The sequence below is a fragment of the Chelonoidis abingdonii genome, chromosome 1 (assembly GCF_003597395.2).
Source record: "Chelonoidis abingdonii isolate Lonesome George chromosome 1, CheloAbing_2.0, whole genome shotgun sequence".
Classification (NCBI taxonomy): Eukaryota; Metazoa; Chordata; order Testudines; family Testudinidae; genus Chelonoidis; species Chelonoidis abingdonii.
In genome coordinates this window covers 108,555,066-108,572,747 of record NC_133769.1, presented here as the reverse complement: position 1 = coordinate 108,572,747, position 17,682 = coordinate 108,555,066, and the positions used below count along the sequence as shown (strand labels likewise).

General features: G+C 42.8%; 1 protein-coding gene across 2 annotated transcripts in view; it reads right to left on the bottom strand.

Moving 5' to 3' along the window:
• HIPK2 (homeodomain interacting protein kinase 2) overlaps positions 1-17,682 on the bottom strand; it is a 195,432-nt gene that overhangs the window by 44,324 nt on the left and 133,426 nt on the right. For both annotated transcript variants that reach the window (XM_032781963.2, XM_032781964.2), the window contains exons 3-6: positions 8,934-9,057; positions 6,749-6,868; positions 5,412-5,498; positions 4,201-4,385 (exon numbers count right to left, since the gene is read on the bottom strand). In XM_032781963.2, coding sequence (XP_032637854.1) covers positions 4,201-4,385; positions 5,412-5,498; positions 6,749-6,868; positions 8,934-9,057 — 516 coding nt within the window. The remainder of the gene's footprint in view (positions 1-4,200; positions 4,386-5,411; positions 5,499-6,748; positions 6,869-8,933; positions 9,058-17,682) is intronic.

The following is a 17,682-nucleotide window of genomic DNA, read 5'->3' as shown; positions in this document are numbered from 1 at the left end:
ATTAGTGTTTGAATGTCCCCTTCTCCCCACAGCCCAGGTTCACACTGTTTGTAATGAAAGGGAACTAGCTGGCAGTCAATAGAAGATGGCTTTGGCTTAGGATTCTTGAGGGTCCCATCCAGCCTCAGTCCTGCAGCATAAGTCATAGTCAGCAACCAAAGCTGTCATCAGTCAGACAGGAGGGGAAGAAAAATCAAACCAAGAAATAGCAGGTCTTCTTTTGTAACATGACAGAGAATGGTGAGGTGGGGAGAAGGGCCGGCTAGTCTTGGCTCATTTGGGATTCTTTTTAAGGCAGTTTTCAAAGTCTTTCCCTCTTAGGAGGAAGATTTTGCTGTGTGTGGTCAATGAGATATCTGAGATCTTGCTCAGCACTTTAAAAAAAGTTGGTCATTTGAGCTCAATCCTGCAAGATACTCAACACATTGGCTCCACTCCAGCATGGCACTTAAGCATGTGCTTAACTTTAAGCATATGAGTAGTCCTTTTGAAGTTATATGGCTTAAGGGTTTTGCAGAATCAGGGCTAGAATGCTCAACACCTTGCATGATCGGGCCTTGAGGTTGTCCCAGACGGACAGCCAACAGTGGGGGAATGTTTAAATTCTCTCCCCCAGAATTCTTCCACACTACCAAAAAACCCCTACTTATTAAATACACACACATATATACTATATGGCAGTGGAAGTATTGAAAAATATTTTTCATCCTCAGAATGCAGCAATATACCGACAGTGCAATATATTGTATATGAAACATGGCTGCCCTACTACAGCACAGTCCTTGTGAGGTAGATAAGTACTATTCTTATTTCACTGCTACAGCTGGGGAAACTGAGGCATAGAGAGGTTAAATGGACACTATCATTTTAAGTATGGGCAAAATCTATTGCCTGACCACGACCTTTACCAACCAGCTGAACACTGTCCACAATCAGGTACTTTTCAATAGTTTTAAAATCCAATTCAAATGGTTATTTTCCATCCAGTATTTCTCCCAGGGTTTGATACTCAAACCTGAAACTAAGAACTAACAGTGAAACTGCCTATAAAGAAAACAAAAATGCAATTGATTTCCTTGATTTTCATTTGCTAAACTGAGAGAATTTTTTTAAAATAAGTAATGTGCATCAGGTTTGAATTTGTAAAATTATTTCACATTTAATAATCTCAGCTGTTATCAGTAACATAAGTAAAGCCAAGTGTTTATTTATGATACTTTATTTTTAAGTTGATAGTGTCCATTTAAAGAAACTTGCCCCTGACTACAGAATGGTCAGGAACAGAATCCAGATCCCTTGACCACGCAATCCTGTCCCTTAATGAAGAGACTATGCTTCCTCTCAAAAGCTCAATAGCTATTTGGTTATGATTATATCTGTTCAATAATTACTCAATGTTGAATTAGATGTAAGAGAAGATGTATATACTTTCATTATGTACATACATTTTAAATCTATGAAAGACAAGTAATCTGTAAAGTATTTAGAAATCTGTGTAAAAGTAAAAAATCTATGCGACAAGTGTAGAATGCTATTACATGGATTTTGTTGTTGTTGTAGGTTTGAGCAATTAACAACTATTTTTCAAAAAACTTTATCGTAAAACACTGAAAACAGCGTACTTATATTTCATACGATACTACCATTGCACGTTACAAAAAAGAGTACAGATGCTCCCCGGGTTATGCAAGACCAAAGTTACGCAAATTCACACTTACGGAAAAAGTTCCATAAGCCAGAAATAGGATTTTCGAGTTGCGGAAATTTTTGTGTAATGTACGGGTTATGCGTTTCTGATTTACGCAAAATTTGAGTTATGCAAGGCTTTCTGGAACGGGACAATTGTGTAAGTCAGGGGGCATCTGTACTATAAAATATCACCTGTTCCCTGTAAGTTAGTGCAATAATATACTGTGTATGCAAAAACGTGCATGGAAAGGCAACCAAACAGGTCAGAAAGCCTGGCCTTTCCCACAATTTCATATCCATGCAATCAGAAATGCAAAGCTAGACACTGGACTCACTTTGCTGCTGCTTTGGGACTAACAAGTACAAAACCTCAAGGGTTCTTGGGACTTGTAGTCTTTCTCTGAAGCATGTCACAGTAAAACTGCTTCCAGCAACTATGTCTTCTCTACATTTGCATCTGTTTCCTGATTTACTTTCAAGAGAGATTACAGTCCCCAGCATTCCTGGAGGCTTTGAAGTTCCTATTCTCAGGACAATCACAGGCCTGACTTCAAAATCAGTCAACCCACATTGTTTAGAGCTTGTTGCAGTTCTGACCAATCAGCGTTTCCAGCGGAGGAAGAATGAGGTTACACACTGAGCTGGTGGGATGTTTAGCATCTAGAGACCCGATCCTGAAGGTCTAACATACAAAAATGTCCACTGAGTTATTCCTGAATAAGAGCTGTTAGGAGTTTTGCCCAAGAAGGGCAAGGGTAAGAACTTCAGAAATGAGGCCCTGATCCATGGAACGATTCTGAATGGCAATGGACTGGGCCCTGAGTCTCTAAAATTTTAAGCAGTTACTGCACAGGTAGAAAGGACTGTTGCAAATGAGAGCATGTGATTGCAAATGTAAAAGTAGATTTTTGTATATTATTTCAATATTTTCATAAAACACTGACTTATTTATGAACAGCTTTGAATGAAACTAGCGTTTATTTTCTCTCTGTTTATAGCAATTATCCTGTGTTCATACTGCATTCATCACCTCAGTATCTATTTATCTATCTATGGCAGTGATATGGTCCACAGGGTCTGAGCACCTCACAATTTGCAACGTATTCGTTCTCACACCAGCCCTGTGAGTTACAGCAGTGCTATTATCCCCGATTCACAGACAAGGAGCTGAGGCTCAGACAGTCTAAGGCAGGGGTAGGCAACCTATGGCACATATGCCGAAGGTGGCATGCAAGCTGATTTTCAGTGGCACTCACACTGCTCGGATCCTGGCCACCGGTCTGGGGAGCTCTGCATTTTAATTTAATTTTAAATGAAGCTTCTTAAACATTTTAAAAACCTTATTTACTTTACATATAACAATAGTTTAGTTATGTATTATAGACTTGTAGAAAGAGACCTTCTAAAAATGTTAAAATGTATTACTGGCATGCAGAACCTTAAATTAGAGTGAATAAATGAAAACTCGGCACATCACTTCTGAAAGGTGGCTGATCTCTGGTCTAAGGGCTAGATTATTAAAGGTTTGTAGGTACGTGCTGACGCAGATATGCACCTACTGGGATTTTCAAAACCAGGTGCCTAACTCACTTTGAAATCAATGAGTTAGGCAGCTAGACACTTTTAAAAATCCCACTGCACACCCATTTTCATCTACATATCTTTAAAAATTTGGCCCTAAGTGACTTGCCCAGGGTCACACAGAAAGTCCATAATGGTGCAGGGAACTGCACCCAGGTCTCCAAAGTCCCAGGCTAGTGTATTATGCTGTTCAGGCCTTCTTATAAATGAGAATCAGGCCCTAATGAACCATGCCTTATAACATCCCTGTCAGGCAAGGGAGTATTTCTCCATTCTACAGATGTGGAAACTGAGGTTCAAGTGACTTGTTCAAGGTCACACAGCAAGTGTGAGAGAGAGCTGGCCATGGAACTGAGATTTCTTGTTTCCAGTTTCTTGCTCTAAATCAGGAATCCTCAACAAGGGGGCTGCAAACAAGCGTTGGGGTTACAACCACTCTGCCCTCTCTCCAGACTGTTAAACAGAGAATGGTCCTGACCAGACTCCAGCTAGATGGGAAAGGGTTTCTGGGAGGAGGGGGTGGATTCCACTGTGGATAATGTTGAGAACCACAGCACCAGCCCCTGGGCTATGCTTCCTCTGCCACATGCATAAGTTGAGTTGATACTATATCATACACGTATATTTTTTCTGTATTTTAATATGAATGTGTGTAATTATTGAATATTTACACAATGAACGTAATATTTTCTGCAGTCTTTTGAATGCTGTGCATCAGCAACACATTTCTTATTCATATCAGATTTGGGGTTTTTTTTAAACAATTAAATCTCTGGGCCTAAACTCCTTAATGGTGTTCCTTTAAAATACTGTTGCTAGGACCTTTTATCAACCCAAATATCCATCCTACAGCCCACTTTCCCCTCCCACCCTCTTGTTCTGCTTTTTCTCTCTGAAAACCCAGCCCAAGGCAGAGAGAAGGAAGCGTACTGTGTGCTATGGGGGAAATCAAGCAAGTGCGTCATGGTGACAAAGGGGTGGTTCAGAGTTTCAATCGGAGTTATCCTCTTATCCGCATCTATAGTCAACATCTTCTTTAACAGATCTATAAACTCCCGCCGGTCTGCCTTTTCCACCAACATATCGCTTCCTTCTAAATCCGTTGTCATATTCACCTGGAAAAGAAGGGGCAACAAACAGTTAGAAGGGAGATGCAGATAGTCAGGTCTCCAGCAGATCATTTTCTCTCTCCTGACTCCACCAGGTTTCTGTCTCTGGAAGAGCAGCTGCTGAGGTCACAAGGAAAAATCTGAGCTGGCAAATCAAATCACCATCAGGCTAGTGCAAGCCAAATCTCTACACAGGCTGTTAAGTATCTAGCTCATTTGGGTCAATGGTTGCTGAAGATCTTAGTCACCCTTTCCAGCTTTTGAACAGCTTCTGTGTGGTAATAGACAAGCTCTGACAATCATTATGTATCACATAAAGCACTATACAATTAGACTACTTAATTATGTGTCCTGCAACGATGACAACAACAAAAAAACCACAAACAAAAAAAGATCTCAGTAAGTTTACGGGGAACATCACTATTTATATATCACGTGCCAGGAAAAGCCTTCATATTAAAATCTTTCCTGATCCCAAGCCTCGCTTTCTACATTTTAGCTAATGAAGCTAAAATGTCAAGAGTTATCTTATACAAACTCTGGATCAAAAATACCCTGGGTCATTTTGTTGGCATTAACTTTAATAGCCCCATACCAAGTCCTCTATTACAACAACAAAACAAATAGATAATAATAACAAACACTTTTCCTTTATAAGTAGCAAAGCGCTTTACAAAGTGGGTAAACATCCTCCTTATTTTACAGACTAGGGAACCTGTGGCCTAGAGAAGTTAAGTGGCTCATCCGAGGTCACATAGAAAGTTAGTGGCAGAGCTAGGAAGAGAACCTAGCACTTGTGATACTCCTAGTTACTCAACCATGCTGCTTTATGTCACTTATATATCCGGTCTTTTCTGGAGAGATCCAATGCAACACATGACAACTGGGAGTTGGCTGGATTGGTGCAGACCTGGTGTTTCTCAGGGGGTTGCCCAAAGCAGCATATATGCAGAAATGATGTCATGCCCCATTTCTTTGCTTTTCACAGAAGCACTAGGAGAGATCTCACTAGTTACTCACCAACATTCTTACCTGTGCCATATCATCCAAACAGTTGAAAATGTACTTCCTTGCTTCCTTCGACTTAATCCCCGTCTCTGCCTCATGATCATCTGGTGTCTGCTCAAGACAGGGGAAAGGCATTTACCTGGGCTGCCCTTGCATCTATGTAGGGTGATATGCCAGCTCAGATGGATACCTCAAAGCCCACCTCTATACAAGGCCATGGGCAAAATTTGACTTTTATATTTGGGGTGGGGGGAGTTCCAGTCAGGCCAATGGGGCTCCACATGGGGAGGAAATTCCATGCCTATCCAAGGCTTGCAGTTTGGGGGGCAACACACCCCATACCCCCCCTCCCAAAACTGCACCATGGACAAAGTCGCTTGTCTCTTCCCTGAACTAATAACCAGAATAGTAGCTGAATACATTTATATAGCACCTCTCATGCCTAAAGAATCCCAAAGTACTTTACTGACTAAGGTGGTCACAATCATTCTAAGCTAGAGGGTGTTGAAAACACCAGACACAGAGCAGCAGAACATGTTGCTATCACTGAACTGGTAACCATTCTTTGTACTATTATCTATTTTAATTGTTAAAAGGAAAACGTGTGTCTCAACTAGACAGGTATTAAAAACATATTCCACCCAGGGGCAGGTGAAATTAAACATCACTTCATCACCTAAAACTATCAGCCATAGATAGGGAAGACGTAAACAACAACCTTAAATTGATAGGATAGTACTTCTCTCTCTAAGGGTACGTCTACACTGCAAAAAAAACTACCTGTGGCAGTGAGTCTCAGAGCCTGGAGTTAGCTGATTTGGACGCATGGGGCTTGCGCAACAGGGCTAAAACTAGCAGCCTAAATGTTTGCACTTGTGTACCCAGGTTCTGAGACCCTTCACCGGGTTTCAGAGCCTGGTCTCCAGTCCAAATGGGAACATCTACACTGGTATTTTTAGCCCTGGAACACAAGCCCAGGTCAGTGGACCCATTATCTGAGACTTACTGACAGGGGTTTTACTTTGCAATGCAGATATGCCCTTAGTTAAACTAAAATAATCCCGTCTGCAATATCCCCAGGCTGGGCAACTCCTGATTGGAGAGATTTTAAGGTTCACTTTGGACTTAAAGCTTCTACAATGCAGTGCCAGGCACTAATTCCAAAGCCATTGGCCAGCCAAGAGCTGCATAATTTTGTTACAACAGTTTTACCTCAGCTCATACCCATCCCAGCATCTCAGTTTTTGGAAGCATCTCAATGCATTGCAAAGAGACAAGACCCATGCTCCGACTTAACAGAATGTCGCCACACTTTCAGTCTACTATTGCAAGATGAAGGAAACAAGGAAATATCTTCCTACCTTTAGCCTCCACAATGGATACGGTGAGTCTGTATCCCTGTTGAAAAATCTTGTTGTCTTTGTCCCTGAACTTAACAAATACTCTGCTGGTAAGCCCTGTGTCTGTGAAATATAGCGAATCTGTAAAAGAAGGATGAGAGGTCACTGTTCATCCTGTGAAGATCTGTGATGGTCTTCCTTTCAGGAGGGCAGGAGGCATTTAAAACAATGGAACAAGGAAAGAGAGAAAAGGGTGGTGTCAAGTTGGGCTTTATCAAGGATATACTAAAAGGAATGAAAGAAAGAGAATTCCCATAGACTTTAATGGCATTTCCATCTTTATTATTGTCTCAAGACATTTACCCTGAAAGTCTATACAACATTCTTCCCTTAGCTTCTAACATCTGTGGGAATTTCTCCCTTTATCTTCAGACTTTAAAGGTGAAAGAGAATGCCTACACATTTTAATGGTGTGTTTTTATTGACTTAGAGCTTTTCATGGTAAGTTCTTGTCTCTATAAGGTATGTCATTTCAATAATTTGGTACTTCTTTTATTTTCTTCGGAGCAGCTCAGACAATAAAGTAGATGAAGCCAATATTGGTGAACTGAAGCGGCCTATGTATTGAAGCAAATTTACACCCGCATTCTGTATCATGTACTAAATCCGCAGTGTTTATATAGCTTACTGAATTTGTCATGTTAATGGCTTTCATGGACTCTGCCTAGCTGGCATACACAGAACCACGGGATGTTATGCATATATGTCTAAGAGTGGAGAATTCTTTTTTCATTTAGTAGAGAAAAATATGTGAGCATGTAATTAAAGGCTGACATAATGTTGACATATGAAACCTTAACTTCAGCATTTCCTGACTTCTTGATTGCTTCACTTTGAAAACTTAATATTCTTCTAATGCAGGAAATGCCACAGACAAAACACTGGGTATTTTTAAAAGAAAAAAGACGGAAAGAAAAGAAAAAAATCATAAGCAGCAGCTGCAGTCCTGAGGACTTCAAAACGCTGCTGGCCCTCGCCCATACAAAGTGCCCACTCGTGCTGTGGAGCTCCTTAGGTACATCCGAGCAGGGCTCCCTCCTGCGCACTTTACAAACTTCAATAGCCCCTCTTCAGCCCATTCCCAACCTTACAAATCCACATAGGCCCATTTCACAAGCCCCACTAGAGCCCTCAATATACTTGATTAGAGCAGATTTTGCACTACTATAAGTCAACCGCATACATGCGTGTGATGAGTCCTTCCTCAACCATGTACTTTGTCAGTTTATCTCTGGAGGGGAGTCTACTGCTCATGCTCTGTATGTGATTTTCAAAGGCACAAAACCGATTTCCTCTGGAACAGCTAAAGGCACTGAATCTCAGTGAGAGTTATTTCCATGCCAGATTTCACTTTTAAAGCCATGGCTGAAGTACTATTAAAAAAAGAAAACTCTCAGGAATTTTTCATAATGGGAAAAGTATAGTATATTTCGGTTTGTCATTCTCCTTTTCCCTTAGGCTTTCCCCAGAAAGATCACTTTCAGACAGAGCCCAAGCCCACAGTTTCAGAAAGAAATGAGCAACTGAAAAGACATGGTTAGAATAGAAACTGCTATCTAACCTGAACTGTAGAGGTTGCTGCATCTCCTGTTATAGAGATAGCTCAGGAACATTAAAGTCTATGGGGCTGATCTTCAGTTAGCTTTAATTATCACAACTCAGTTGAATTCAATGGAGCTATCACAGTTGACACCAGCTGAGGATCTGCCCCAAAGACCATTCTCTTTCTTTTCATTGATTTTAATATACGTCCTCATTAGGGGATTATAAAAAGCAGCTGAGTTCATACAATTTCTTATATTATAACAAATAAATCTTCATTTAATACCTGCTGCTAAGCAGAGTAAGAATGGCAGCTCTGTTCAGTGATTAGAGATCATCTATAGAGCTTTCTAGTCAACAGGAACTTATACTCTTGATTGACAGTTCACTTAGGCAGTCAGTTCTTAAAGGCACAGTACTAAGTATCTTACTGGTTACCTAGAACACTACAGGTGGATGCAAAAGTAGTCTTAGGATATTAAAAATCAAACACACATCTCTTCCACCAGCAAAGACTAGAACGTTAAAAATCCGACCCTTCTGACACAAGAAGGAAAAAAGTTTCTGTGTTTTTGTTAAAAGCAAGTGCAGCATCCATACCAACCTGATCGTACTCTGAAGCTCCCGGGTATAAAGGCCAGCCCAAGAACAGCTCTGCAATAACACATCCCAGGGACCACATGTCGATTGCTTCACAGAATGGTAAACCAAGGATGATTTCAGGGGCTCTGCAGAAGAACAGATAAGGAAGCATTAACCATTGTAAAACACACACAGGCATTTGTTCCGAATTCAATGTAACCAGCGACCCTCAAGAAGCTATTTGCAGAGAACAAGAAGTTATATTGGTCCCACAAAGCCCAGGAACCATGGTATATATTCCAGAGTTCTGTCTTCTGGCATCTAATCTGTTAACCAACTACTAACACACATACAGACATCACCTTTATAGGACACTCCTATAACACCAGGTTTCAGAGTAGCAGTCGTGTTAGTCTGTATCAGCAAAAAGAACAGGAGTACTTGTGGCACCTTAGAGACTACCAAATTTATTTCAGCATGAGCTTTCGTGAGCTACAGCATCCGAAGAAGTGAGCTGTAGCTCACGAAAGCTCACGCTGAAATAAATTTGGCAGTCTCTAAGGTGCCACAAGGACTCCTGTTCTTTTTCCTATAACACCATATACTGAGCTCTAATATTTCACTTTTCATCCACAGATTTGAATTTCCTTAACAAAAGAGAGAAGTGTCACTATCCCCATTTTACAGATGGGACTTTGAGGCACAGTGGTGAAGTGACTCGCCCAAGGTGCTGCAGCTGGGAATAGCACCCACGTATCCCTATACTCTGCCCGGTGCCCGAGTCATGGCATAACGCTGATTCTCTTTTACATAAGGATGTCCATGTACAAAACTCAAAGTGATTTATAAATATTCATACACTAATTAAGTTTTACAACAGTCCTGTAAGGTACAAAAGCATTGTTGCTTTCATTTTACAGATGAATGTACTGTAGAACAGTACATGGAGTAATGGGCAATGCCAGGAAAAGAACCCAGGAGTCCTGGCTCTCAAGGGTGTGTTGAAGGCACAGGCCACATTTTCCATCTGCTTTCAGCTACGGAAGGGAGAAAGGGGATATTTAGGGTCCCCGTATCTGTCTTTCCAAACATGACTCTACGTTTGTTTCAACAGATGCCAATTGAAGCAAAGCAGACTTCTGCGCAGCACATTTTAACATTAGCTCTGCTTAGGAAATGTAAAGAAGGCACTAAAGTCTCTTACTTCTGAGGCTGTTTGATACTGTATTTAATGATTAACTTAATTAAGTGATTAAGGGCAAAAGCCATCTACTATCTTCAAAGCTTTGGTCCATTCAGGTCAGCACAAGCAGAGACACCCATGCAACAGGCGAAATGCTTTTCTTCCGTTTTTAAAACACAGACTCCAGCAGTAAAATTGAGACCATTTAAAAAACTTACATTATGCTTCCGCAAAGCACTAGTGTCCCAAAAATACTTTCATTTTCCTAGCAACTTTAGTCCAAGAGCTTCAAAGCACTTTATAAACAATGAAAACTCAACACCTCTATGATGCCTCAATACCTTTGTGAAGTAGGTAAGTATCATTATCCCCATTTACAGATGGGGACATAGTGTTGTCAACTCTTGTGATTTTTATTGTGAGTCTCACAATTTTATCCTGAGTATCACACTACTTGATGTTTCCTTAAAGCCCCAGCTTCTGGAGTCAGGTGATTATATTAGATTCTCAACTTCCCTTTCCTGCAGACAAAAGCTTAAAAACATGACCCCTAAAAACTCAAACACCGTCAGAAGAATAAAGTTCCCCAAATGTATTATTTTTAAAGCATCATGATTTTTAAACTAATCTCATGATGGGGGTGTGTGTGTGTGAGTCAAGGTTTTCAAATGCTTTGGGTTGGCAATACTGATCAAATGCCTCAGTCCATATTAGACTGAGAATTAGAACCCAGGAGTCCTGACTCCCAAACCCCTTCTCCAACCACTATACTGTCTCCTGAAGTATGTTATTTTTCATCGAGATAGCAACCAATGGCAGCAGGAGATTCAGACTTGCTAATTGCAGTTGAAAATATATTGTTTTCCAGCAAACGCCATTGCTTACTCATGAAGAGACATAACTTCAGAGAGGAGCTGTGAAAATGGGGGAGGTTTTCTTTATTTAAGAATCAAGCAAAGACACAGCAATGAGATCCCGTACCCCAATCTCAGCACAAAACCCTCTTCAACACTGGGCTGACTTGCAGCGATAAAAACAAACTGTTGGCTCCAAACCCAGGAATCCAGAATCTGAAAATTAAGGCACCTTAAGCCTGGGCTGATTCTGCCATCCCCACACAGAGTACACTATAAGTCTGAGTTAAAAAAACCCAATCATCCCTCATCAGTGCTCCTAATTTCTTTTGTGATTGCTATAAGCTTTTATACTCAACATTCCTTTGCATTAGCATGCCTGTCACTGCCAACTTTTTATTCCAATATTACAGCGCCAGTCAGGAGAATGGCAAAGGGTTAATTTCCAGATCTATCATCTACATTCCCCTCCCTTCCTCATCCGCTTCTTCATTCCTTCCACACTGGATGACACCCAGATGAAAATGCAGACAGAGAAAGAAGACAGCTAGGATGACCTGAATCTCATTACTATGTAAATCCTGGATTCAAAGCCATCTGCCTCTCCCTGTCTGCCTGCATGTTATGAATGAAGCCTCCCTGGTCACTAATGAGAGTTCAATCTTGCACTGTCTGAACTTGAAATCCCATCCACTAACTCCCTGTGTCAGGGAGGAGATAGAATGTTTTCCAGAAGCCTTTCCACCCATGAAAAATCATCTCCACTGCTGCCATACACAGGTATCACCCTTCCACTACCCACAACAACTTCCTCATCTCGACCATAGAATGACATCCCTGGACACTGCAGTCCTCCGTTTCCCCAAAGAATAAGCTTCCACATGTGCTTCCAGATTATCTGCCATTGGATACCTCCTTTGTGTTTTACAGGGCTAAAATTCATATCTATTTTTGGGAGCATAGGAATTGCCAAACTGGATCAGGTCTTGGTCCATCTGGTCAAGTACTTCAGAGGAGGGGGCCAGAAACCTTGTAAAAGAATAACTTGCCCATAGAAATTTTTCCCTAACCGTTGTCTGTTAGATGTTGGTTTATGTCTTGAAGTATGGGCATATGTTTGCTTTATGAATTTGTAAATAATTTAATCTAACAAGGGATACTCTTCTTATCCATCTATAGGGGCATAATCATTTTTTTAATTCTTACTAAGCCATTGACCTCAATGATAAACTGTGGCAATGAGTTTCATAGGCTATGTGTTGTGTGAAAGTGTATTTGGTTTTATAGGATAAGTTTGTTGCCTTTCACGTCATGTCCCCTTGTTACTATATTGGGCAAAAGGTTAAAAGGGAGCACTGGTTTCATCTTCTCCTATGCCATTCATTATTTTTATACCTCTCCCATTTCCCTCTTATTTGTGGGTCTCTCTCAACTAAACAGTTCCAGTCTTTTTCAGTTTCCATCATGAGAATGTCCTTCCATGCATCCAATCATGTTTTGTGCCCGACTCTAAATTCCTTCTATTTTTGCTATAACTTTTTAGAGATGGGGTGATCAGAAGTGAATGTAGTACTCAAAGTGGGGGTGTACTATCAAGTCACATAATGGTATTGTAACAGTTGCAAAATTATTTTACATTCCATTTCTTTCTGATTCCAGCATTTTGTTTGCTTTTGGACTGACACTGTGCATTTCAGCAGATGTTTAGCCTGTATACCACCACACAGGTCTTTCTTCTGAGTGGTTAGAATATCAAGGTTGGAAGGGACCTCAGCAGGTCATCTAGTCCAACCCCTTACTCAAAGCAGGACCAATCCACAGACTTTTACCCCAGTTCCCTAAATGACCCCCTCAGGGATTGAACTCACAACCCTGGGTTTAGCAGGGCAATGCTCAAACCACTGAGCTATCCTTCCCCCCCAGTGACAATTAATTTAAAACTCAACATTATCTAGGAGTAGTTCCATTTTTTTCCCCTTTCAGTGTGCACTACCTTATATTTGTTAACACTGAATTTCATCTGCCACCATTCTGCCTATTCCCTGGTTAGGTGCCTGAGAAGTTCTTCACTGTTTTTGGTAGTCTTGACTCATCTGCATAATTCTGTGGCATGTGCAAAGTTTAGCACCCCACGGTTCCCTATTTTTTCAGATGATGAATAAATATATGTAATAAATTCTGGTTCTAGTATGAGACCGTGAGTCACCCCTTTGTTTATCCTTCTATTCTTAGATCATTAAAATTTGGTTCAGATACTCAAAGAGTGGCATAATTTTATTCCAAAGGAAGGAAAAGTTTGTCATATCTTAAGCATCATGTCAGCTGCACCAGGATCTAGCAACATTAGGAGCCCTTGCACGGATGGCTCTACCATGTAGGGTGACCAGATGTCCTGATTTTATAGGGACAGTCTCGATATTTGGGACTTTTTTTTTTTTTTTAATATAGGCTCCTATTATCCCCCATCCTCTGTCCCAATTTTTCACATGTGCTGTCTGGTCATGCTACTACCAGCCATTTTAAGCACAGAGTTAATTCAATCTGCTCAAAGTAAGTCTGGCTGAGGTTGTGTTGAACCAGTGTTGCAGGGGGACCTCGTGCAGGCTAGTGCAGCAGTGTAAGGTTCATGTGGTATCTGCTGTGTGCGCGGTGGATGCTGCGCTCCAACAGGACTGTGATTCCCTGACTTCCTAAGCAGTGACTGCTGCTCTAGGCTTGCCAGTGCTGGAAAACATTGTGAGGAGAAGTATCTCCCAGCCTGCCTAAGGCAATGAGGACCTAGAACCTCTGCTGACAGAGTATTTCAACCTCCTCCCAAGGTCAGGAGTTTGTAAGGAGAAGGGGAAGGTTCTTCAATACCACAGGAAGTTCCAGCAGAGACAAGTAGAAGATAACGGGTAGCAAATCACACACCAAAAGCAGCCAGCAGAGTTTCTGAAGCCATCTGTGCAGTGAGGTTAATTGGAGCTCCTCATTTTCAGGATTATACAAATGCACCTTCCACATCCATCCCTACTCCTCCCCCACTCCACCCTCCCACTCCCCTCTCCACACACTCCAGCCCTAATCCCCTCCATGCCCTCCCACCTCTCCCTACTACCCCTGTCTAAAAGCACAAAACCTGGTCTGGGTGACTCACAGTTTTCTGTCCCAGGACCTAAGGGGCCAGGAGCGGGGGGAAGGGAAAAAGAGAGAAAAGCAAACTTTGTATTTCGGATAAGCAAACCAAAACTAGCTTCAAGCTTTTATTGCCAATAGCATCCCACTCTTCAGGAACAGGCAGTAGAGCTCAGGGCCGGTAAGAAAGGAGAGATTCAGGAGCTAGTGAGGTAGCAGGGTGAGCTCACTGGACACCCCATCATGTGCAGGAATGTCCCAAGTTTATAATCTCTGCCCTGGCAATGCACGACTGTGTATTTAAAGCCCTGCTGCAGTACAGTCTGTGGCTCCAGCATTAGTCATTAGCTATGTTGGAAAAAACACTCCCTGCCCTCCTCTTCCACACACCTCCTCAAACATCTTTCCAGCATGACACCTCCCTCCCGCTCCCTACCCACAGGAATGAACCGGGTTTAAAGGACACAAAATCTGAGTAGCGTGACTAGGGGATAGAAAGTAAAAGCCTTCTGCAGCCAATCTGGAGGAGGTCAAAAGAGGGTTTAAGCCTCTGAAATAACAGCAGCCAGCCCTGCCCCCACCTCTTGGTGCTCTCACCCCTCTTCCCAACTTAATTACTGCACCAGGTGAGCTGCATTAAAGTGTCTGTAATGTTAGTGGGAACTCAGTGCTGCCTCCTTCCATTCCCTCCCTTCTCTTGGAGCTGAACTAGACAGCGGTTTTAGCTGGCATGGGAACTCAGCACTCTCTCTGTTCACTCAACAGGGATGCCAGCATCCTAAACCTGCTTGTGATGCCCACAATTTTCCAAATGAGGAAATGCGGCTTCTTTTGTTTGCTCGCTCCAGCATAGGGTCACGTGGCAGCTTTTAGGCCTGCCTCTGGCAGAATATTTACTTCAGTGACCCTGCTCTGCAGCAGGGTAATTTCATTGTCTGGTGTTTCTGTCAGGAAAATTAATTACCAGTCTCGTTCGCTGGCTTTTTCATCCACCTATCACAGGACGTCGAAAGCGACCGCCAAAGAGTTTTGTTTCCACAGAGTCGGATTTTGACAGCTGGACTCCTTCTGAATTTTAAAACTGGCCTGTAGGGTGCCCACCCTCAGATCAGTGGTGGAGTTAACAGGGACCTGAAGAAGGGTGACCACACTTGTATGTGTCACGTGTGGTACCTTTTCAAGCACATTATGCACAGAGATGCTTTAGGCATAGACAAGCTCGGCAGCTGGCTAGGGCAGCAGATTTGCAGGAAGCTGGGATGTGCTCTATCCCCCGAGCTTGCTGCAGTGTGGACTAACTATGTGCACCCTGACTTGTATTAATGGTTTCTTAACAAGCTTTGATTTAGTCCTCTCTGCAACGGGACATCATCATTAACACACCCATAGAGGTCACTGCATGGATCAAGTCCAGCCTGGGAGGGGCCCACAGCGGTCTCTCCCTGGACCAGCTCGAGCAGAAGTGGTTCCCCAGGGCAGGTGGGAACCAGAGGAACAAATGGGATGGCAGGGACTAGGACGTGCAGTGGCCACCTCTGCTCCCATCTCGCCATGTCCTCTCCCATCTCAGCTGCCCCTGGGGTCCTGCCCTGCCCCCTGAATCCTACACCCATCCGCCTGCCCTCCATTTCCTACTGTGTCCTAACCCCGCAACTCTGCTTCACCCCTCTGTGTCCTAGCCCATCTGCCACCCAGGGTCCTGCGCCCACATCTGCCCCTCGGCTCCCAAGGGCCTGCCCATTCTCCAGTCTTCCTACCCAGCAGGATCCTGTCCCCATGCCATCAGCTCCCTTCTCTAGCGTCCTGCCCCACCTGTCTCTGTAGCCCATCCCCTCACCCCATCTGCCCTGTAATCTGTTTCATCCTCCTAGCCTCCCGCACAACCACCTACCCTGCATGTAGTCCCTGCCATCCTATTTGTCCCCCACTGCATCCTGGACCCCACCCCATCTGTCCCCCATGTCCTGACCTCCATCCCCATCCTGTGTCTAGATTCCAGGCCACCTGTATTATCCCCGACATTGTTCCACACACGTATGGTATGTCCCTCCTCTTCCTCCCACTTCATGTCAGGAATATCCCCTCTGGTCTGGGGCAGCGCCTCCTGCACCCTAGGGTGCCCTTCAGATTGACACAAGGCAGATCCAAAGTGGGAGGGGGGGAAGGGGACAGATGGAGCCGATGTTGCAAGTCTCAGTAAATATGTCCCTAATGCAGGGCTGGGCAGGGGAGCTGGCTCCTCAGGGCAGGGGATACCAGTGAGGGTTCTTCCAGGGAAGTCTGTGTACAGAGGAACATGCTGATATATTTACTGCTCTGTTACCCGGAAAGTGAAATTGACCTTGGGGGGCGGGGCATCAGAAGACTCAGAGAGTCATTCTTGTCTGCCTGGGACGCCCGCTTTGAAAGGTGGGTGCTGTTTAGGTCCCATACACCTTTATACCAGATCTGGGCAAGAGGTGGTGGGGGTCATAATACATAGGCATGATAATGTGCAAAATTACCAGCCAATAGATAGAACTGAAGGTGGAACTTACTAACAACCCATCACACAGCTCAGCCCACACTTGCCAAACCCGGTGGACATTATTTACCACTCTTGGTGGCCTACATAAACACGAAATTGGTTGTCTCAGTCCAATTCCTAGCAGACAACTACCCACATCACAAAAAACCATCACCACACCCTTGGCACTGACTGGCACCCTCACTAGACTATGCTACCCTCTCACCCCCAATGGGGGCCATTCTACCAGAAGGCTGTGGGAAGCAAGGGGAAATTTTCACTGATGTTTCCCATTCTGTAGATGAATAAAGGATTTCAGTATCCAGGGCTGTGCATCTCATATCTTTCAGTGTCCTCTAGAAAAGGCAAACTATGAAACACAGCAGCTATTCACAGCCTGCACATCAAAGGCAGTAAAACATTCTCTTCGGTGAGCTGGCAATTGTTTTAATTATTTACTAGCCAGATAACTCTGTTTCTTTGTCCAAGCTTCCACCGTGAGATTTTTCAGGTCACAGCAAAGTGAACTGTAGTTTGGAGTGGAAGCTGCAGAGTCTGAGGAATAACCATTTAACTGGCAAAATGCCCCCTCTCAAGATATGGACTTACTGAAGTGAGCACTGGAGGGCTGGCTTCAGAGTCTGTCTAAGCAGCTTCTTACCCAGCCAGAAGAATTCCTATAAAAAAGCAGAAATTCCTCAAGACCTAACAGGCTTAACACCAGCTAGGTGAATAATGGATTTTTTTCAATTTGTAATGAACGTTTAAAAAAAAATAGCATGCAAGTTGAACGAAACATTTCATTTCAGTTTTAAGCATTTAACGTTTCTGAAGTGTTTGGGGTTTTTTTTTACTAAAATTCAAAGAAATTTTTAATTAAAAATTAAAATGTTTCATGTTGAAAACATCAAAACAAAAGAGTGATTTTTTTCAGGGATTTTTTTTGTTTTGTTTAGGTGAAACAATCTGACAAAACCAATATGAATTCAGTGCCACTGAATCGACATTTTTCACCAAAAAACAGTATTAGTGCCCAGCTCTAGTTAGCACCCTATCCCTGTAGTTGCCCAGCTCCAGTCACAAGAGATCTGCTATGGACCAGAGTCTCTCA